At 43.4% G+C, this 22,608-nt stretch overlaps 1 protein-coding gene across 1 annotated transcript in view; it reads left to right on the top strand.

Annotated features, from left to right (window-relative positions):
- The window catches only part of SAXO2 (stabilizer of axonemal microtubules 2), a 46,422-nt gene that overhangs the window by 6,708 nt on the left and 17,106 nt on the right, over positions 1 to 22,608 (top strand). The window contains exon 2 of the mRNA XM_082255885.1: positions 21,435 to 21,614. Coding sequence (XP_082112011.1) covers positions 21,435 to 21,614 — 180 coding nt within the window. The remainder of the gene's footprint in view (positions 1 to 21,434; positions 21,615 to 22,608) is intronic.

The raw sequence follows: 22,608 nt of genomic DNA, 5'->3' as shown, positions 1-22,608 counted from the left end.
AGGCCACTAGGGGGCGAGTGCGCGCCACTGAGGGGGAGTGCGCGCCGCTCGTCCTCGGGGAAGCCAGTGCATGTGTCAGGCGGCTCCGATTTAAAACACAGCCGTCCGTCCTTCTCCCTGCAATGATCACAGAGACCATGTGATCCTGCTATATAGGATCGCATGTCTCTATGATCATTTCAAAAGCCCAACCCCCCACAGTTAGAATCACTCCCCTAGGCTCACTTTTAACCCCTTGATCACCAATAGTATTAACCCCTTCCCTGCCAATGGCATTATTACAGTAACAGTGCATATTTTTAGCACTGATTACTGTAGTAATGTCACTGGTCCCCCCAAAAGTGTCAAAAATTTCAGTTAAGGGTCCGATCTGTCCGCCGCAATGTCGCAGTCCCGCAAAAAATTGCAGATCGCCGCCATTACTAGTAAAAAAAAAAACAATAAAAATGACAAAAATCTTTCCCGTGGTTAGTAAAGGCAATAACGTTTGCGCAAACCAATCAAAATACGCTTATTGCGATTTTGTTTTTTTTTTACCAAAAACATATAGCAGAAAACAAATTGGCCTAAAATTATAAAAAAATGTGATTTTTTAAATTTTTGGGAGGGGGAATGTTATATTGCAGAATGTGAAAAATATTTAAAAAAAAAAGAAAAATATATATACATTTTTTTTTTTCAAAATTGTCGATTTTGTTGTTTATAGCGCAAAAAATAAAAATCGCACAGGTGATCAAATACCACCAAAAGAAAGCTCTATTTGTGGGGAAAAAAAGGACGTCAATTTCGTTTAGGTACAGCGTTGCATGAATGCGCAATTGTCCGTTAAAATAACGTAGTGCCGAATCGCAAAATAGGGCCTGGTCATTAAGCAGCAAAATCTTCCGGTCTTAAAGTGGTTAAATACAGAATTATACAAATAAAGCATTAACTTAAACACATTTGAACACATTTGTACCATAGCTATTATATTTTTAAAATCATCAAGGTAAATTAAAAGGAAAACAACTACTGGACGTAGTAACATAGATGTTTTACAACCAAGCTGAAATGCCAACAGCTGGAATGTATTCAGTTCTTTCATTAGTAGTACAGTTAATTGTTAAATATATGTACAGGCAGTCCCCGGGTTACAAACAAGATAGGGTCTGTAGGTTTGTTCTTAAGTCAAATTTGTTTGTAAGTCGGAACAGGTACATTTTTTAAGTGTAGCTCCGGCCAAAATAATAATTTTTACGTTTTTTTAGATAGCATAGGGAAGGGTTAACACCCCTGTAACATTTGTTTTGCTGTCTGTACCCCTGTTAACAAGATTTCACCTCACTTTCTGTTCCTATTACAACTGAATTTAGAACATTTTTGGGTTGTTGTGGAAACAAGGATTGGTGATAAAGCTTCAGTGGAGACAACTTTTTCCCATGAGAACTCTTACAGGAGTGAATTTCCCTTCCAAGGGGGAGATTTCTCCTCACTTCCTGTTGTCTCCCTCCGTTTGTAAGTAGGAGTTGTTTGTAAGTCAGATGTTTGTAACCCGGGGACTGCCTGTATATGCAAATATTAAAATATTATATGAAAAAAAATAGAATATTATTAATAAAATAAAAAACACTGTTAAAATATCATTAAAAAATGAATAGAATAGTACACCAGGTCAATGTGAGGCGCCCGCTTGGCGTTGTACATATCTTCCTTTCTCCACTACTTCAATTCATCACTGATTCCCATTTGTTCACCATCATTTTACAACCCCCGATGAAGGAGTGTTTTGAGCTCCCAAAACGTGTTGGCTTTCTATGTGAAATAAACGTTAGGATGGACTGTTGATATTACTGTGATGCTCTCATTTTTCCTACACCTCGAATCAAGTTCTGAAGGTCATTGTTCTAGTCCAAATTATGTGTTAAAATGCAATCAAGAATCTAACTGGTTGTCATGAGCTTTATCTACTTTTCTCTGTTTTTCTAGTTTTATCAATGAACTCTAACACAGCTTTTTAAAATAGTACTAAGCTAAAGAAAAGTGTTATAGTATCAGTATTTTCCTCTAAAGTTCAAACTAAATGTTGAGTACAGCCACTGCATAGTGTGCTTATTAAGTAACCAGAACAGAAAAGAGGCAAACATAGAGACCACAAGACCATATTTAGTATATTGGGTATAATGCCATTTATAAAACTCAGTATAGTATGGAAAAAAAAAATACTGTTCTTATATCAATTACCAGGTACAGCATACAAGCTGTATATTTATATTGTATTGTAATTGAATTTGTAATTGATATCAGCTAGACCAGCCATTTTCAATCAAGGTCCTGTGGAACCCAAGGGCTCCTCCAGAGGTGTCTAGGGGTTCCTTGAGTTGTGGCTGATGCCACTTGGAGCGGCATGACACAAATAACCTTTATAACGGTCTGTAAACACTGTAAGTGGGGCAATCTCACCACTCACCACCAATGAATTGGTTTTAGTAAGGGTTCCACAGGACCTTAAAATTATTTCAAGGGTTCCTCTGTGGTAATAAGCGAGACCAGCCTTTCTCAAGCTTTTTACCCCAGAAGAGCGCTTGAAATCGTTAACAGGTCTCAGGGAAACCCAGGTAAAACCTATTCATTGGGGTCAGTGGAAAGTATGTCCCTTACAGTGGTGGTCAAAATGCCACCCTTAAAGATAGCTAAAAAGATCATTGGTGTCATTCCATTGATTCTTCCAGTTGTGTTGGTCCTGGAACTATGCAGGCACCATCTAATGGAAGGTCAATTAGCCACAGCTTAACCACTTGCCGACCGCCGCACGACTATCTACGTGGGCGGTCAGCCCCTCACAGGCAAAGTGACGTAGGTCTACGTCGCTCGCCTGTGAGGGTTTAGGGAGCGAGCGCGCGCCGCCGGAGGCGCGCTCCCGCTCCCGCGTGGTCACGGACCCCCCCGCGCGTGTGACCGGCGGACCCGATCGCCGCCGGCCACTCTGCGATCGGCGGGGGAGAGGGAGAAAGTCAGGCAGCTTGTGTAAACAAGCTGCCTGTCATTCTCCTCTCTGTATGAGAGATGATCACATGGATCTACTATGTAGATCCATTGATCACTCTGCATACAGTTGAAGCCCCAGCCAATCACAGTTAGAAGCACGCCCCTAGGGACACACACAGCCCCTCCCTCTCAAATAAAGTTAACCCCTTCACTACCAGTGTATTTTTACAGTAACAGTGCATATATATAGCACTGATTACTGTAGAAATGTCACTGGTAACCCCAAAAGTGTCAAAAATGTCAGTCAAGGGTCCGATCTGTCCGCCGCATTGTCGCAGTACCACAAAAAAAATCGCAGATCGCCGCCATTACGCGTTAAAAAAAAAAACAACAAAAATGACAAAAATCTTTCCCTTTGTTAGTAAACGCAATAACTTTTGCGCAAACCAATCAAAATACGCTTTTTGCGATTTTTTTTACCAAACATAGGTAGCATAAAACAAATTGGCCGAAAATATTAAAAAATTTTGATTTTTACATTTATTTTTGGGGGAATTTCATATAAAAAAAAGGGAAAAATATTGCTATTTTTGCAAAATTTACGCTCTTTTTTTGTTTATAGCGCGTGATCAAAAAATCGCACAGGTGATCAAATACCGCCAAAAGAAAGCTCTGTTTGTGGGAAAAAAAGGACGCCAAATTCGTTTAGGTACAGCGTCGCACGACCGCGCAATTGTCCGTTAAAGTCACGCAGTGCCGAATCGCAAAATACCCCCTGGTCAGGAAGGGGGTAAAATCTTCCGGGGCTTAAGTGGTTAAGGAACCCCTAGCAACATCTGAAGAAATCCTAGGGTTCCAGGGAACCCTGGTTGAGAATGGTTGGGCTAGACAATTCACAAAAAAATCTAAATCGTAATTTTACTAACCAAAACATGAAGTATTATATGAGTTTGAGCAGTACGTGACATACAATGTATGGTTAGCAAATTGGTTGAAACATGTCTTACAAAATGCCCTGGCCTCTTTTACCATTAAAGGTCATGTTGCCATATTTTTATTTCTACAAATTGTGACACCGAAAGTGTAAGGTCTGGTGACCAGGCTAACTGTGCTGTCTGGATTGGCAGAAATACAAATCCTTTGGCACAGGCAATCCTTTGGCATAGGCACTCTGATACCTGTATTATGCTGAAAACTAGGTCATGCACCAGTGACGCCACTTTCTTTGAAAATCTTTATTAGGTTGAGCAGTGTACATTAAGGTTTCTGCCACAGTGACCTTCCCCTCTAACATGTTTCACCTGTAAAGGCATTTCTAAGACTAAGCCCATATGGATTAACCCATACAACAGTCCTTTACAACTGAGCTCATATGATTTACCGCAGCCCACTATGACTGAGCCCATGCCGCTTAGTCGTACAGATGCCCATACTGATGGAACAGGTTAGAGCGTGGGGTTTCTGTGGCAGGGACCTTGATGTGCACTGTTCCATAATGATTTTTAAAGAAAGTGACGGCACCAATATGAGACCTTATTGTTTGAACATTACCTGGACAGAGAGGAAGTGGGCCCCAATGGCATGCCCACAGCAGAGCTTGGAGCTAGGGAGCAATGAGATTTTCAGGCATTTCTCAATAGTAAGCTCCCAGTCTAGCTTTACTCTTACTCTCATTTTGTGGTTCTAAGTAATTTGTATGGAATTGTTTAATGATAACAAGAAAAGCAGTAAAATACAGTAGACCCCCTGCAGCCAGCAACAATAGACCCTCCCCCAGCATCAATAGATCCTCCCAGCAACAATAGACCCCCTGCAACAAAATGCCCCCTAAACAGCAATAGATCCCCCACCAGCAAATATGGATCCATCCTCAATAGTAGATCCCTCCAAGCAACAAATTATCCTCCACGATCAACAATAGACCTCCCCAGCAACAAGAGACTCCCCCCAGCAGCAACAGATCCCCCAGTGGCAATAGATCCCCCAGCAACTCGGATCAATAGACTCCCCAGCAGACCACAGTATCCCTTGATCCCTTGCCATTACATACATCTAGTACTGGAGGTGACAGAACTGAGTTTCCCCCCCCCCCCCCACGTTCCTGCTGGAAAAGAAAAAAGCCCTGCTTGCATCTGTCTTCTAAGACTCCTTTTCCACTTTTTTCCCCTATAGTTAATCAAATACAAAATGGGCAATACCCATCCCATTCACCCAACCCTACATATTGCTGCAAAGCTCAGTCAGTAATGCTTCCAATCCACATTAGTGGTATCTAATGTGATGGGAGTGACTAGGCTGAACTATGAGAATGGCAACACTGAGTATTATTTCCCCGCACAGCCTTTGTGGAACGTAAAGAAAAGCAAGTTCAGGTCAATACCTGCAACTATATTGGTCAACTTTTTACACATCCTTACATTCAGGTTATATTTAGAGTCACCATACACATCATAATCTGACCATACGATCTTAGTACACCCCTTGTCGCTTTCGACAGGCGTAGTGCCCACAAAACATGACCCAATCAAGTGAATGGGGCTACTTTTGCAAGCGCCCTGCAACCACACACTATGCATGCGGTTGCTGTGATCAAGGGGTTAAAGCAGCCAGTGAGGAACCAGTGCAAAACAAATTGTTCTTCAGAGACCAAAGCTCATGTGAATAAGCCCTTGGATAAGCTTGGTCTCCGCTTTGTAGAGAGTTTCTGTTCTGTTTTGCCAGACTAGATAAAGAAATTCCAAACTTGTGTATATAGAACATTAATTACTACGGTGACAACATAAAGTCATTTTCTGCATAAAGTTGATATATTCTGTAATAATTATTCCCCAACTGAAAATGAAGAGTAATAAAACTTGATTTAATGTTCATAGTTCTATCAGGCTGGTGCAAAATCAGATCTCATAGGCATGACCTGCATTTTTGCACAAGAAAAAAATACAGATGACTGTTGGACACATAGATAACAGTTGTTCTATTTCCACAACGATGCTGTTACGATGCACCATGCAGCGTGGAAAAATGCAGACACGCCATTTTTTTTATTTTATATGGGCAGCGCATTGGATGACACCCTTGCAGAGACCTGTGCTGATCATGTAAAGAAAAACCCAAGTCTCTGCACATGGTGTGAATGAGCCCTAAATGGTTCACGGAACTGACTGGTATATTTATTATATACACACAGCTGAATGAATCCGAGGAGGACAACTTCCCCCATCCTTCCTGCTCTGTTCATAAAACCCTGCATGGAGTTCAGAGTGATTCCAAAAAGGGCAGCTAGTGCTGGGCTTTTTCTTCAAAAACCTAGAATGCTCAGCAAAACCGGCCACAAAGTTGAAACATCTTCTCTAGAAAAGGTCTTAAAAAAAAGAACTGTCTAAATAGGAATATATAAGTAAATGCTACAGTATTTGAAGCTGTAAATTACTAAAGTAGAAACATGGAAAGGTCTAGTCTCGAAAATATATCAACAAATTGATAAGGGCATAGGGAGAGACACAGAAACAATTAACTGTAGGAGAAAATGGGAGAAGGATTTGGGTGAAATCTCCGAGGCACAATAGAATAGAGTGATGGAAGTCGCTCCATTGTTCTCTCTCTCCCCATCTCAGAGAATGTCCCACCTATTCTTAATATATAGAGCTTATTACACCCCATATAAACTGTTTGGCCACCGAGTAGATTCAAAGTGCCCCAGATTTGGAAACCCGAAAGGGGATATAACTCATATGTTTTGGAGGTGCCCGAAGCTGTTCCGACACTGGAAGGGGGTGAAAAGGATTATTGACCGGTTGTTTGGGACCTCCATAATGTGTGTTTTTTCTGACATGATGTTTTACATATATTACACACATTGTGGAAATTATTTATGACACCTGTGCGAATGCTGCCTAGTAGATGGATTATCTAATGTGCCATGCCTGTATAGATGCACACAGGAACCCTAGAAAGTCAGCTGAGAGGAAAATTAATTATAATTGTAATGGTGGTGCATTTGGCCACTATATCGCACTAAGTATCTTAGGAGAGTCCCGTGATACGTAGCATCATCCAGTGGCCTAATATAGTATTTTCTATTTTAAATCATTGAGAAACGTTTATCCAGCACAAGAAAAAGCCTAAAAAACATTCGTTTTTTGCCCCATTTGCACAGAACCAGTGTACATGTGCTTTCACTGGGCAAATTGTCCAATTTTTTTTAAAAACTGACCACTTAGTATACACAGATATTACAGTGAGTGTCTAGAGTAGATACAGAGTAGATGACACTTTGCTTTAATTCTGGCTTAGTTTACCTTGCTTCAGCCTTTATTTTAGTCAAATGGAACACTAATTGGGCCTATCAGTTCTCACAGATTCTTTTTCACAGGTGCCAATGTTACCAAAGACATTACTCATTGTTTGTTTGCTGTGTATGAATCTCTCAGGCAGCAAAAGGTTATAATTTAAGCCTAATAAGATGAAGGTAGCTGAGGTCCATGTATGTTGAGTAGTTGCCTAGGAGCATAGCTTGGGTGTGCCTATGATGTCCCGTACACATTAGTAAGAGTTACTAAGGAAAACAAATACACAGGGACACTGGTGTAATGGCATCCAATGACTGCAAATAGTATTCATTACATCTCTTAGAGATCTTTGTAATACATAGTAACACAAGTAACACATCAAACTACTAATGTATCAAAAAGGCCTAACAGTAAAATGATAGCTAGAATGTGGTTGGTTGATATGTGAAAATTTTTATTTCAGAAACATTTATCATGAAGCATAAACCCAGAGAGAGGTGGGCCACCTAAAGGTGATTTTTAGGAACAGGCTAGAGTCACTGACTAGCCTCTTATATGTCAGCGAGACCAGAAGACATGGAGCTAGAGCCCTTCTCCTCCTGACATCTCAAACAAGGTGGAGAACTGTGTGGGAACAGATTATGTAAGGTCTTGGGGACCCTGTACCTCCCATTTAGTTATTTTGGTCATTTTGACATTTCCAGTTTCACTGACGGCAAGTGACCCTTCCTGCTAGTATAGAGTTTGTGCCATATAGTAGCTTAATAGCCCTAGCTTTCCTGAAATCTACAGCCATAGTGGTGACATACCTGCCACCAAGCTTCTATCAGACCTCCAGGTCACTAGTGGTGGACCTAGGGCGGGGAGACAAATGTGGTCTTCATAGGTGTTGCCACTTACCGGGTACATTTCAGGCATTGTTGGACATTGGTCTTTTGCACAATAAAGCTTGTATAGCTCCAGCTCTAATGGAAGAGGGGCACAAAACTGACCGCCAGTGTGATAGGAAGGCTCTACATTAACCACCGTTAAGGAGATGCTCCCTCTCTATCTGTTCTGTTTACCATCATCATTGAAAGTGAAAGTAAAAGAAAATCCCAAATTATGGGTTGTCCCCAGAAAAGTAATAGGTTGGAAATCTTCTAATGGGAGATACTAGTTCTGGTGACCTGGGGGTCCCCAAGGAATTCCCTTAATTTGCTGGGATTTCCTCTTACTTCCTGTTTGGTTATAGGACAGAAAGTGAAGGGAAATCTCCACATCGGGACATAGACAGTAAAACAAATCTGACAGGGGTATAACCCTCCCTTGCTTTATCCAAAATTGAAATGTTTGCTATAGTTCTACTTTAATTTCATGATTGTTAATTCAAATAATTTTGTTATATATATCGGGGAAAGGGATGTTAAAGTAAGAATCTTCCTCAGGTTTCAAATCTGCTACTAATTAGTAGATGCAGTTAGTAAATGCAGTCGGTAGTAACCCTTTTTTTTCCATTGCAGATAAATAATGGATTCCAAGCAGAAGCAATGTCTCGTCACTAGGTTTTTGACGAAGGGTGAGTGCAGGTGTCCAACATCCACCGGAGGCTACAGAATGTTTGCGGAAATGATACACTTGACAACAGTCACCAATGACGAGATATTGCTCGTATTAATGGTGCAATCTCTGTAAACATTTTATAGCCTTCTGTGGATGTCGGACATCCTGCACCCCTCTTTTGTCAAGAACTCATATGATGGCACTTTGCTTCTGCTGGGAATCCATTTTTTTACCTGCAATAAAAATACATTAAAAAAAAGTTTACTTACTTTAAAGGAAGAGTTATTTGAAATTTGAAGGACCTATGTTGGTTAATGAAAAAGTTTTGCCCACTTTTGCATTACGTTTAGTACAGCCCTTGTGTATATACTGCATATGACTTTTTAAACTAGTTTAAAGAATATACCTAAAAATCTGAAATGTATATTGTAATAAAAGGAAAGCATTCCTTGTAATTACCTGTGTTTACTGTTGTGTTGTAGAGCAAACGGTTCTCTGCTGCTGTACACCATTATCATTTGTGTGCCTATTTACCTTTACTTTGTGTCCACAGAATAGCATCCAAATAGAGTCCTTGGTCACCAGACAAGGCAATGGTACCTAATGATTGTCTGCTATGTAAAGTTAAGGGATAACTAAACCCAAGAACAAAAATGTGAAATATTGTAGCTTATCAGTCCTTAGGGTTGGTGGCTGTGTTGGTTTTCTTGTTTCAGGTTAAGATCATTTTCAGCAAGATTAGGTACACTTCAAGAACATGCCCTAATCACCCAAAAGGAATCACTCATACTGGCAGATCACTACTAAGTATGTATGTATACATAGTCATATTAGTCAAGGAAGATTACGAAAATCTTTACCATATGTTACAACATGCACCACCTGTGGGACTGAACTATCAGGCATAAAATTCAATTTTAGAACACAGATTAAGTAATCAAAATGTCACCACCCCATAGAGCTGATATACCGCATACATTGAAAGAATAGTCAGTCTTAAACATGGTGCTGATTAGTCACAGGGGCCTCCATCCTATGTCCAGCGTGATAAATCTACTGCCACATTTAAGATTTATTCTTGTATAATAGTAAGGGGGAACTTCATCTGACCAATGAACCTAAAGCCCAACTCTGGGCAACCAAAAAATGATCCCTTGCGGTGGGGCTATGCTCGCACTAAAAGGGTTATTAGCTTGTTTAGGTCTAGTTGAACAATTACAGGCCTTTTTTTACCCAATCCTCCACTCTTCCCCACTGCTAGACCGTTTATTCTACCCCACGCTCCAGGAGTTTAGGGCTCTGACTTCATCAAGACCAGAGCAGGGTCTATAACTCTAAACTGGACATAAGGACAGTGCCACATTGTGGGGGAGCGTCTTTTTCCAGGGGAATGGAGGATCAGGACAAAACAAGCACATACCCTTGCAATGTGGATACAGCCTTTCTATAAGAAAAGCTGTATTTTATTTTATTTTTTTTATATGCCAAGAGTTGGGCTTTATGTCAGTGAGATTTAAATCAAAAGATCTTGTAATTGGTAGGCCTATAAAACATAGATGGCAAATATAAAATATATTTTTGTGGCTCATAATGTAGAGTATAGTTGAGTAGAGTTTGCATGCAGTATAGTATAGTATAGTATAGTATAGTATAGTATAGTATATGTATATAATACTAAAGTCTCATGTTTTTTTTTTCTATAAAAATAATAAACATGTTATACTTATCTACTCTGTGCAGTGATTTTGATATGGTTTGGTATTTTTGATTTTTCACCCTTTTTTATGCGGTGTTAGCATAATTAGTGCTTGCTGCCTTTAGATCAGTTAGACTTCTATATTGATTCAGGTGTTGGTTGCGCTGATCTTCTTAGTCTATATGTTATACTGACCTGCTCTGTGCAGTGGTTTTGCAAGGAGCAGCCCCGGTCCTTCTCTTCTCGGGTACCATGCCAGTACTCCGGGCCCGTTCTTCCTGTTGAGTAGTGATGGACAAACATCGGACGGGGCGGTTCGCGCACGCAATCTGCAAACTTTCTCAAATGTTCGCGAACCGCAAGTTCGCGTCGGACCCCATTCACTTTAATGGCAGGGGAACATTAAAAACCTCCAGGTCATATTTGCAGCCACAAAATACTTACTAGCTGTGCACACATAGTCCCACAACATGGACACTGACATAACAGAAGTATTGCTATTGGAAAGGTTGCCATAATTTTTTTTTTTTTTTTTCAGCCAAAAAATGTTTATTTTTTTTCTAAATCAGCCAGAACTGACAGCAGTCGGTAAATAAATGTCAAATACATATAGGGTCCATTCACACATCTGTAAAATGGGTCCGCATCCGTTCCACAATTTAGCAGAACCTTTACAGACCCATTGATTTTCAATTCCAGTCTGAAAAATTAGGCATTCACAGGATAAAGACGTAAGTGTCGGCCAGTACAGGCCCCAAATATTAGCCAACAGGCGTTCACCTGACAGCAAAGAACTTTGTATTCTGTGGCTGGAGGTACATTAAGCATTCACAGGATACAGAAGTAAGTGTCGGCCAGTACAGGCCCCAAATATTAGCCAACAGGCGTTCACCTGACAGCAATGAACTTTGTATTCTGTGGCTGGAGGTACATTAGGCATACACAGGATACAGAAGTAAGTGTCGGCCAGTACAGGCCCCAAAAATTAGCCCACAGGCGTTCACCTGGCAGCAAAGAACTTTGTATTCTGTGGCTGGAGGTACATTAGGCATTCACAGAATAAATAAGGTTCGGCCTTTACAGGCCCCAAAAATTAGGCATTCAACAGACATAAAAGGCCTTTTATGCCGCTGTATTTACCTAAGACAGGGACCATGAATTGTTATGGGTGGTGGCGGATATTTGTGGGCTGTCATGAGGAATTTGAATCAAACATGGTCTACTGGTCACATGTGTTGAATTCCTCCACGATCCATGCCTCATTCATTTTTTTAAATGTGAGGTAGTCAACACTGTCGTGAGCTAGGCGAGTGCGCTTATCGGTCACGATCCCCCCTGCTGCGCTGAAAGTCCTTTCGGACAGGACACTGGACGGGGGGCAAGCCAACAGTTCCTGTGCAAATTCTGCAAGCTCTGGCCAGAGGTCAAGCCTGCCCACCCAGTAGTCCAGGGGTTCATCACTTCTCAGAGCGTTCACATCTGCCATTAACCCGATGTAATCGGACACCTGTCATTCTACCCGTTCCCTGATGCTGGATCCGGAGGACAGCTGTGGATGGGTCGGCTGAAAGAATGATCTCATATCAGAAGTGACCAACACATCTTCAAACCGCCCTCTTCTTGCAGGCGCTGTTGGATTGCTACCCGCAACTGTTTCTCTTTGAGTGGAAATTCCTCTGCCAGTGTACGCAAAAGCAGAATGCAGCATTTCCCGAAGCAAAGCCTGGAAGTGCTGCATTCTGACAGCCCTCTGTGATGGTGGTAACATTTCCGCCAGTTTTAAAACACTGGAGCATGAAGGCCCCCATTTGCACTAAACTGGAAGCGGTGTAGTGGCCTGGCTCCTGCTCATCATCCAGGATAATGTCGTCCTCGTTCTCCTCATCCCCCATCCACGGACAACACCAGGGATCCCAGAAAGGTTTAAAGCATGCTATTCTTGCTCCTCCTCATCCGCCCGACACCATCCTCGTCTGACTCCACTTCAGACTCCTGTTGTTGACTTGTCTCAGATGGAGTAGCCCCTCCTGGGAATTCATCCAGCATTGCAACTTCCTCATCTTCCTGCTCCTGCTCCCCGACGGCTTGATCAATGACACGACGCAATGCATGCTCCAGAAAGAAGGCATAAGGTTCGATGTCACTGATGGCACCCTGGCTGCGACTGACCAGTTTGGTGATTTCATCAAATGGCCGCAGAAGTCTGCATGCATCGCACATGAGCAGCCACTGGCGCTGTGAAAAAAAACCAAGCTCCCCAGAACCTGTCCTGCCACAGAGTTCGTACAGGTAGTCGTTAACTGCACGTTTCTGCTGGAGCAGCCTATCAAGCATATACAAGGTTGAGTTCCATCGCGTTGGGCAGTCACAATAAAGACTTTTGGCGGGCAGGTTGTGTTTCCGCTGATTGTCAGCAAGGTGAGCCATGGCTGTGTAAGATCTTCTGAAATGGGCCAAGATTTTCCTGGCGTGCCGCAAGACGTCCTGGACCCCAGGGTATTTGACAACGAATCGCTGCACGACCAAGTTCAGGACGTGTGCCATGCATGGCACATGTGTCATTTTGCCCTGTTTCAGCAGATTGGCACCGTTGTCGCACACCACTTTACCAACAGTCAAATTGAGCAGTGTTACCCACTGATCTGCCTGTGAACACAAAGCTGAAAGGAGTGCAGGACTAGTGGCTTCCAGGCACAACAGAAGCAGCACAGCATGGCAACGTCTCACCTGGCATGTCGAATAGGTTCTGGGGATCTTGGGCGGCGCAGCGAAAGAGGTGGTAATAGCGGGAAAAAAGGAGTCAGCCGAGGAGGAGAGGGAGGATGGAGGAGGAGAAGAAGAGGCAGGCCTGCATGCAATCCATGGCGGTAAAACCAAATCTACACGGGTGCCACGGGTTACATGCTTGACGGACGTCAAAAGATTCACCCAGTGGGCAGTAAAAGTTATATACCTTCCCTGCCCATGTTTGCTAGACCACGTGTCTGTGGCCAGATGTACATTGGCACCGACACTGTGTGCCAGAGATACATTCACTTGCCGCTGAACATGGCCATATAGCTCTGGGATGCCCTTCTGCGAGAAATATTTCCTTCCTGTGACCTTCCATTGTGGTGTTCCAATGGCCACAAATTTTTTAAAGGCCTCCGAGTCCACCAGTATATATGGCAGTAGTTGGTGGGCTATCAGTTCTGACAAGCCAGCGGTCAACAAGTCTGGTGCGTCCTTTGACGTAATCGAACGCACCTTCTGCAACTTCCGGCCATGTGCTCCTGCCCTACCCCTATCACCCCTGCAGAAGGGCCTCTTCCTCTGCCTGTCATTTTTTAGATGACCCTGTGACAAAAGTCTCTAGAGAAGCGCAGTATATCTGGAAGAAGGTATATAACACCCCGCTTCAATCTGTCGTTTTGGGGGGCCACTGGTCTATCACACCAGTTCTGAAAAATATTTTCTAGTAATTTTTGTCACTGTGTGTAGCAGAGTTAACGCAGCAAAAGAGGCAAAATTTCTGCAGTACCCAAATACACTATAATATGCTTTCTATATTAGAAAGTATATTATAAGTGTATTACACCCCTATATACTGCACAGCAAACAATAGTACACCTATACCAGTCCTTTAAAGCACTTTTGTGGACCTATTACCGAGCGATCTGTGTCCCTGACAGTCTGTCCCTGCTCCCCACAGCAACCTCTCCCTACACTGACAAAAGACAGAATATAGACACTTAGACAGTACACCTATACCAGTCCTTAAAAGGACTTTTGTGGACCTATTACTGAGCGATTTGTGTCACTGACAATCTGTCCCTGCTCCACACAGCAAACCTCTCCCTACACTGACAAGAGGCAGAATGTAAAATGGTAGCCAGATCAGGTCTATTTATAAGGTAGGGGGTATGTCCATGTGCTGAAAGGTCTGAATTGGCTGTCCTGTACCACCTGATGGATGTGTCATGGGTCAAATTTCTTCACAATGTAAAAGAATTGCAAGGCCATCTCTACTGTTGAGTGCCCCCATAGCAAGCAGCTTGCTATGGGGGCACCCGAGCTGAGCTGCAGCTCTCTGTATCCATTCAGACACGGAGCCATGGTTCGGCCCCACATCCCCTCTCTTCTCATTGGCTAACTGACTATGATTGACAGCAGCGGGAGCTGTTGGCATTTTAGCCAATCAGGAGGGTGAGTCCCAGACAGCCAAGGCACTTGTGGACATCGCTGTATCGAGAGGAGGCTCAGGCAAATATTGTGGGGGGGGGGGGAGGGGGCTGACTGTTGCACAGAGAAGACTTTTTATCCTATTGCATAGAATGCACTAAGATAAAAAAACCTTTAGACTTTACAACCACTTTAAGTTATATAGTTTTAAGTATGTGTTTGTACTTTGGTAGTACGTAAACCTAAGAATGTATGAAATATGTAGTGCTACAAAATATACTATATTACCAAAAATTTGTGATTCCTGCCTTTATAAGCACAGGAACTTTAATGGCATCCCAGTCTTAGGGCTCTTTCACACGGGCGGTCCGATCAAATCCGCCTGTCAGTTTTTTAGGCGGATCTGATCGGATCCTCCATGCAGCTCTATGGGGCAGCGGGTGTCAGCGGAGGTCACCTCCGCTGACACCCGCTGCCATCCGCATCCGATCCTGTGCTGAAATCTGGACGGATGGAAACCCTATTTTTCCATCCGTTCAGTAATCGGAGCGGAGCGGATCTGATGAGAGCGGACAAGCGGTCCGCTCTCCTCCGATCCCCCATAGAGGGCAGCGGGTGCTGAGACACCTCCCTCTCCGCTCTGCAAGCGGAGACGGAGCTGTCATCCGCCCGGCTCAGCGGGGATCGCGGATCGATCCCCGCTGAGCAACACGGATCCGCCTGCGGAGGCGGACCGTGTGAAAGAAGCCTTAGTCCATAGGGTCAGGGGTGGACTGACAACTCATGGGGCCCCCGGGCAATCAGAGATCATGGGGCCCCCTGTGTCCACACTCAAGCCGCACAAAGCCCCACCTACAAATTGCAGCTCAGCCACATAGAGTAGGCATTTAAATATCTACCACAGCATAGCCTGCATGGAAGTTCCTGGCTTCTTTCTGTAGTGTGTAGCCTCTCATGGGGCCCCCTACTGACCCTGGGCCCTCGGGCAGTGCCCTAATCCCCGAATGGTCAGTCCGCCCCTGCATAGGGTTCAATATTGAGTTGGCCCACCCTTTCCAGCTATAGCAGTTTCAACTCTTCTGGGAAGGCTGTCCACAAGGTTTAGGAGTGTGTCTATGGGAATTTTTGTCCATTCTTCCAGAAGCACATTTGTGAGGTCAAGGACTGATGTGGACTAGAAGGCCTGGCTCGCAGTCTCCACTCTAATTGATTTCAAAGGAATTCTATCGGGTTGAGATCAGGACTCTGTGCAGGCCATTTAAGTTCCTCCACCCCATATTCGCCCATCTATGTCTTTATGGACCTTGGTTTGTGCACTGGTCCAAATCATGCTTGGCCCCTTAGTTCCAGTGAAAGGAACTCTTAAGGCGTCCGCATACCAGGATATTTTGGACAATTTCGTGCACCCAACTTTGTGGGAACAGTCTGGGGATGGTCCCTTCCTGTTCCAAAATGACTGTGCACCAGTGCACAAAGCAAGGTCTATAAAGACATGGATGAGCAAGTTTGGGGTGAAGGAACTTGACTGGCCTGCACAGAGGTCTGACCTCAACCCGATAGAACACCTTTGGGATGAATTAGAGCAGAGACTGCAAGCCAGGCCTTCTCGTCCACGTCAGTGCTTGACCTCTCAATTGCGCTTCTGGAAGAATGGTCAAACATTCCCATAGACACTCCTAAACCTTGTGGACAGCCTTCCTAGAAGAGTTGAAGCTGTTATAGCTGCAAAGGATGGGCCAACTCAGTATTGTACCCTACGGACTAAGACTGGGGTGCCGTTAAAGTTCATGTGCGTGTAAAAGCAGGCGTCCCAATACTTTTAATAATATAGTTTATAATATATTCTTAGTCTCTGGTTTGTTTGTTCAGAAATACTGTGGTCAAAAAGTGGCTTGTGTGGGTTTCCTCACATACTCCACAGACATGCTTGGCTCCTGTCTAAATTGGCCTAGTATTTGTATGTATGAATGTGAGGTAGGGATCTTGGGTCTTACGGTTCTTGAAGGCAGACCCTGATATGAAAGTACAATATTTGTAAATTGTCGACATCATATAAATACATATAATAATAAAATAAGCAGCTAAGTATCATGCCATCATTGTCCACAAGAGGTCAGTAGAAACTGTAGTTTGCGCAATGCACTTGCTTTGTCTTGTGCTGTTAATAACAAGTAGTCAGTATTGAAAGTTCAACATACCAAATGATATAGAATACACTGCTCAATGCTTACTTTTAATTATGGTCTATAATCATGAATTGGCACAGCTTCCAACTGTCCCTTTATTGACGAGGCAGTCTTTTTCTTTACCCTCTGTCCCTCTTGCATCTATATATATACGTGTGTGTGCGTGTGTATATATATATATATATATATATATATATTAATATACAAACCCGATTCCAAAAAAGTTGGGACGCTGTACAAATTGTGAATAAAAACAGGATGCAAATGCAATGATGTGGAAGTTTCAAATTTCAATATGTTATTCAGAAAGAATACAACATAGATGACAAATGAAATGTTAAAACTGAGAAAATTTATAATTTTAAGTGAAAGATAAGTTGATTTTAAATTTCATGGCATCAACACATCTCAAAAAAGTTGGGACAAGGCCATGTTTACCACTGTGTGGCATCTCCTCTTCTTTTTATAACAGTCTGTAAACGTCTGGGGACGTTTAGGAATAGGAATGTTGTCCCATTCTTGTATAATGCAGGCTTCTAGTTGCTCAACTGTCTTAGGTCTTCTTTGTCGCATCTTCCTCTTTATGATGTGCCAAATGTTTTCTATGGGTGAAAGATCTGGACTGCAGGCTGGCCATTTCAGTACCCGGATTCTTCTTCTACGCAGCCATGATGTTGTAATTGATGCAGTATGTGGTCTGGCATTGTCATGTTGAAAAATGCAAGGTCTTCCCTGAAAGAGTCAACATCTGGATGGGAGCATATGTTGTTCTAGAACTTGGATATACCTTTCAGCATTGATGTTGCCTTTCCAGATGTGTAAGCTGCCCATGCCACACGCACTCATGCAACCCCATACCATCAGAGATGCAGGCTTCTGAACTGAGCGCTGAGAACAACTTGGGTTGTCTTTGTCCTCTTTAGTCCGGATGACATGGCGTCCCAGTTTTCTAAAAAGAACTTAAAATTTTGATTCGTCTGACCACAGAACAGTTTTCCACTTTGCCACAGTCCATTTCAAATGAGCCTTGGGCCAGAGAAAACACCTGCGCTTCTGGATCATGTTTAGATATTACTTCTTTTTTGGCCTATAGAGTTTTAGCTGGCAACGGCAAATGGCACGTTGGATTGTGTTGACCGACAATGTTTTCCGGAAGTATTTCCGAAGCCCATGTTGTGATTTCCATTACAGTAGCATTCCTGTATGTGATGCAGTGCCGTCTAAGGGCCCGAAGATCACGGGCATCCAGTATGGTTTTCCAGCCTTGAGCCTTACGCACAGAGATTGTGATGATATTATGCACTGTAGATGATGATAACTTCAAACTCTTTGCATTTTTTCTCTGAGAAACTCCTTTCTGATATTGCTCCACTATTTTTCGCCGCAGCATTGGGAGAATTGGTGATCCTCTGCCCATCTTGACTTCTGAGAGACACTGACACTCTGAGAGGCTCTTTTTATACATAATCATGTTGCCAATTGACCTATTAAGTTGCAAATTGGTCCTCCAGCTGTTCCTTATCTGTACTTGATTATCTGTGTCATGAAATCCAAAATGAGACAATATTTGGAATGACATTTCAAAATGTCTCACTTTCAACATTTGATATGTTATCTATATTATATTGTAAATAAAATATAAGTTTAGAAGATTTGTAAATTAGTCCATTCCTTTTTTACTCACAATTTGTACAGTGTCCAAACTTTTTTGGAATTGGGTTTGTATATATCAAGAAAGTGAGACTGTCCCAAGGGTCATCAGTAGACGTGAAGTCAGTTTGCTGACAGCGCCATGCAGGGCAGCTCTATGCAGGGTTCACCTCGCTGGTCACCGTTTGTGTAGAAGCCGGCCGTGCAGTGGATGTAGACTCAGATTTAGGTTTGAGGCACAGGTAGCTCAGCGGCGTAGGACAATGACGTCATCGGAATGCAAAGCGTTTCCAAGCATGCGCGCTGCGGGTATTGCGGCAGCCACACTCTTTCTTCAAGCATCTGCTGTCCCCTCAAAGTAACTCAACACACAGCCATTAATGTCTAAACTGCTGGCAACAAAAGTGAGTACACCCTTAAGTGAAAATGTGCAAATTGGGCTCAAAGTGTCATTATTTTGTGTGGCCACCATTATTTTCCAGCACTGCCTTAACCCTCTTGGGCATGGAGTTCACCAGAGCTTCACAGGTTGCCACTGGAGTCCTCTTCCACTCCTCCATGACGACATCACAGAGCTGGTGGATGTTAGAGACCTTGCACTCCTCAACCTTCCGTTTGAGGATGCCCCACAGATGCTCAATAGTGTTTAGGTCTGGAGACATACATGGCCAGTCTATCAATCACCTTTTACCCTCAGCTTCTTTAGCAAGGCAGTGGTCATCTTGGAGGTGTATTTGGGGTCATTATCATGTTGGAATACTGCCCTGCGGCCCAGTTTCAGAAGGAAGGGGATCATGCTCTGCTTCAGTATATCACAGTACATGTTGGAATTCATAGTTCCCTCAATGAACTGTAGCTCCCCAGTGCCGGCAGCACTCATGCAGCCCCAGATCATGGCACTCCCACCACCATGCTTGAATGTAGGCAAGACACACTTGTCTTTGTACTTCTCACCTGGTTGCTGCCACACGCTTGACATCATCTGAACCAAATATGTTTACCTTGGTCTCATCAGATCACAGGACATGGTTCCAGTAATCCATGTCGTTAGTTTGCTTGCCTTCAGCAAACTGTTTGCAGGCTTTCTTGAGCACCATCTTTAGAAGAGGCTTCCTTCTGGGATAACAGCAATGGAGACCAATTTGATGCAATGTGTGGCGTATGGTCTGAGCACTGACAGGCTGACCGCCCCAACCCTTCAACCTCTGCAGCAATGCTGGCAGCACTCATATGTCTATTTCCCAAAGACAACCTCTGGATATGACGCTGAGCACATGCACTCAACTGCTTTACTCGAACATGACGAGGCCTGTTCTGAGTGGAACCTGTCCTGTTAAACCGCTGTATGGTCTTGGCCACCATGCTGCAGCTCAGTTTCAGGGTCTTGGTAATCTTCTTATGGCCTAGGCCATCTTTATGTAGAGCAACAATTCTTTTTTCAGATCCTCAGAGAGTTCTTTGCCATGAGGTGCCATGTTGAACTTCCAGTGACCAGTATGAGAGAATGAGAGCGATAACACCAAATTTAACACACCTGCTACCCATTCACACCTGAGACCTTGTAACACTAATGAGTCTCATGACACCGGGTAGGGAAAATGGCTAATTGGGCCCAATTTGGACATTTTCACTTAGGGGTGTACTCACTTTTATTGCCAGCAGTTTAACATTAATGGTGTGTTGAGTTATTTTGAGGGGACAGCAAACTAACACGGTTATACAAGCTGTACACTCACTACTTTACATTCTATAAAAGTGTAATTTCTTCAGTGTTGTCACATAAAAAAATATATATTTGGGGTGTGCTTTACATACAGTCCTGTAATACATGTCCTCCTAGGACACCCCACCACCACACTGCACTTAAGAAACCATAGGTCTTTCTGACCCGTAGTTTTTAGTGATCACATGTGAATGAGCCACAAATAATCCAAATGTAGCCAAAGAGTCCAAAACCTGCTTCAAGTACATGGGTTCTTTACCTTTGCAATGCCATCATTGCAAGAATAGCAGGAAGAATATACTACATTTTTTGATTAACTTTATGTAGAGTTTAGCATTGAAGTTATGTTATAATCCAGTGCTTAGCAAAGTAAATAATCATAATATAACAGCTAAAAAAAACTCATGAGCATTGATGTGCTTAACGATGAATTGCAGGTATGAATATTTTATACATAGTTAAATTTAGTCTAGCTTGGACCAAGTAACTTCGTATACCCATATACCATACCTGACCGATGCCCCTTAAAGCTGGAAATCACTGAAGTAGGCATCGCTACTCCGGTGATCTCCACTTGCTTTAGGGTCCTGCTCTCAAGTAGCAGAGTGGTTGCCCTGCTACTTGTGAACATAGGAAGTTGCCCATTTGGCACTGGTGCAATTCAGAGAATGCTTTGTATTTTCAGAATCTCTCATTCTCTAATAGGACAAGGTGGAGAGATGGGGTGGTGACGTTACACTCTACTCTTCGTCCAATCAGAGAACACTTTGCATCCATGCAAGGCATTCTCTGAATGGTGCCATTCCAGAATGGGCCACGTTCTGTGCTCAGAATGGAGCAGGCAGCTGCTTGCCATGGGACCTGGAAGCAAGTGAAAACCATTGGAGGCAGCTGCTTGCCATGGGACCTGGAAGCAAGTGAAAACCATTGGAGGCAGCTGCTTGCCATGGGACCTGGAAGCAAGTGAAAACCACTGGAGTAGCAATGGCCAGGGGCTCCGGCCAGGTATGGCACATGCCTAGTTCCATTGGCCCAGGCTGGATCAATGTAAATCTGTACGTATATTATATCCATACCTGAAATTAAACTTTAAACCATCTATATGGCTAACTTCTAAGGTATGCTGCCCTGGCCCATTTATCATATAGCATTTATCATATAAGGTGTTTAAGTAATTTGTGGTCACAATGCTCATCATCATTTATTCTGTTTGTTTCCTGCAGGCGTCACCGCTGCCCGCATATTCCTACAAAGATTTTTGACAAATCTGGACAACCTTGTGTACTGACTGAATATGTGGAGAAATACCCTCAGTATGATAATGTACAACCTCCAAATAGCATGAAACCAAAGCAGGAGTACCAAGGAAACCGTGGAAAAATGGAAGGAGTAACAACATTTAAGTAATGTTTTTGAATGCTTTATTTGGAATTTTAAAGAATAATGCAGTCATTGCCGTTAAAGCCCAACTCCAGGCACAACAAAAAAATATCACACAGGGCCCCTGCACTGGAAGGGTTAAATGCTCGTTATGTCTAAGGGTGACCGAAAAAGGAATAACCTTATTTTGCACTCTTTGCGGTCTTGCATGTGTAGCACCCTACAGGTAGGTGCTAGGTAAAATATAGTGTGCTTTGCTTGCCTAAAAGCAGAGCCATGATTTATTTTGGGTCAGGTAGGTTGTCATGGTTCCCACTTGTGTCTGCTGAGAGGGGAGTCTCCCCACTGGTCCTGTGAAAGGTTTTTCATTGGGCAGTGGAGGAAACCCAATCAGAGATACATTCAGGCTTGTATCTACCCCAGAAGACAGATTTCGCTGCAGAGGATTCTGGGAGTGGGTATAAGTTTGAGGGGAGTGCATGGCTCGGGGTCTTTGGCAGGAAGCAGAGTCCCAGGAGGGAGAGTACGGCTGTCTCTCCTCCTGTCAGAGGAAGTGGATGTCTCTGGGCGCTACCTGAGAATCCAGAGGGTGCTAAGTTGAGCTGAAGGGGATCCGATGTGCCGAGAACCAGCGGAGAGAGAGAGGGGCCCAGTCCCAGGAAAGCCTACAAAGTTTGTGAGTACTGTGGATTGCCCCTGGGGGTCTACCTAGTGTCAGAGGGGACCAATCCAGGGAAGGTTCTGGGATCCAAGAGTCAGCTAGCTGTAAAGGGGGTGCCTGGTCAGAGGACCCTGAAGTGTTAGAGGGGGTACCTAGGTTGAGAACCCTGAAAGTGTTAAAAGGGGCGCCTGCAGTTTGGGCCCTGAAGAGTCAGTGTACAGTGTGAAGTGTACCAGTTGAGAGTTGTAGCAGCACAGGAATTTACAAAGAGTTACCTTAAGCCAGCGCAGGGCTGGAGGGAGCTATTCAGTGACTTTTGAGCAAAGCAGTGTCAGGAGTCAAGTATTCTACAGTCC

The sequence above is a fragment of the Pelophylax lessonae genome (assembly GCF_965119305.1).
Source record: "Pelophylax lessonae genome assembly, chromosome: 4".
In the NCBI taxonomy this organism is placed as follows: domain Eukaryota; kingdom Metazoa; phylum Chordata; class Amphibia; order Anura; family Ranidae; genus Pelophylax; species Pelophylax lessonae.
This window is presented reverse-complemented; position numbering and strand designations above follow the sequence as displayed.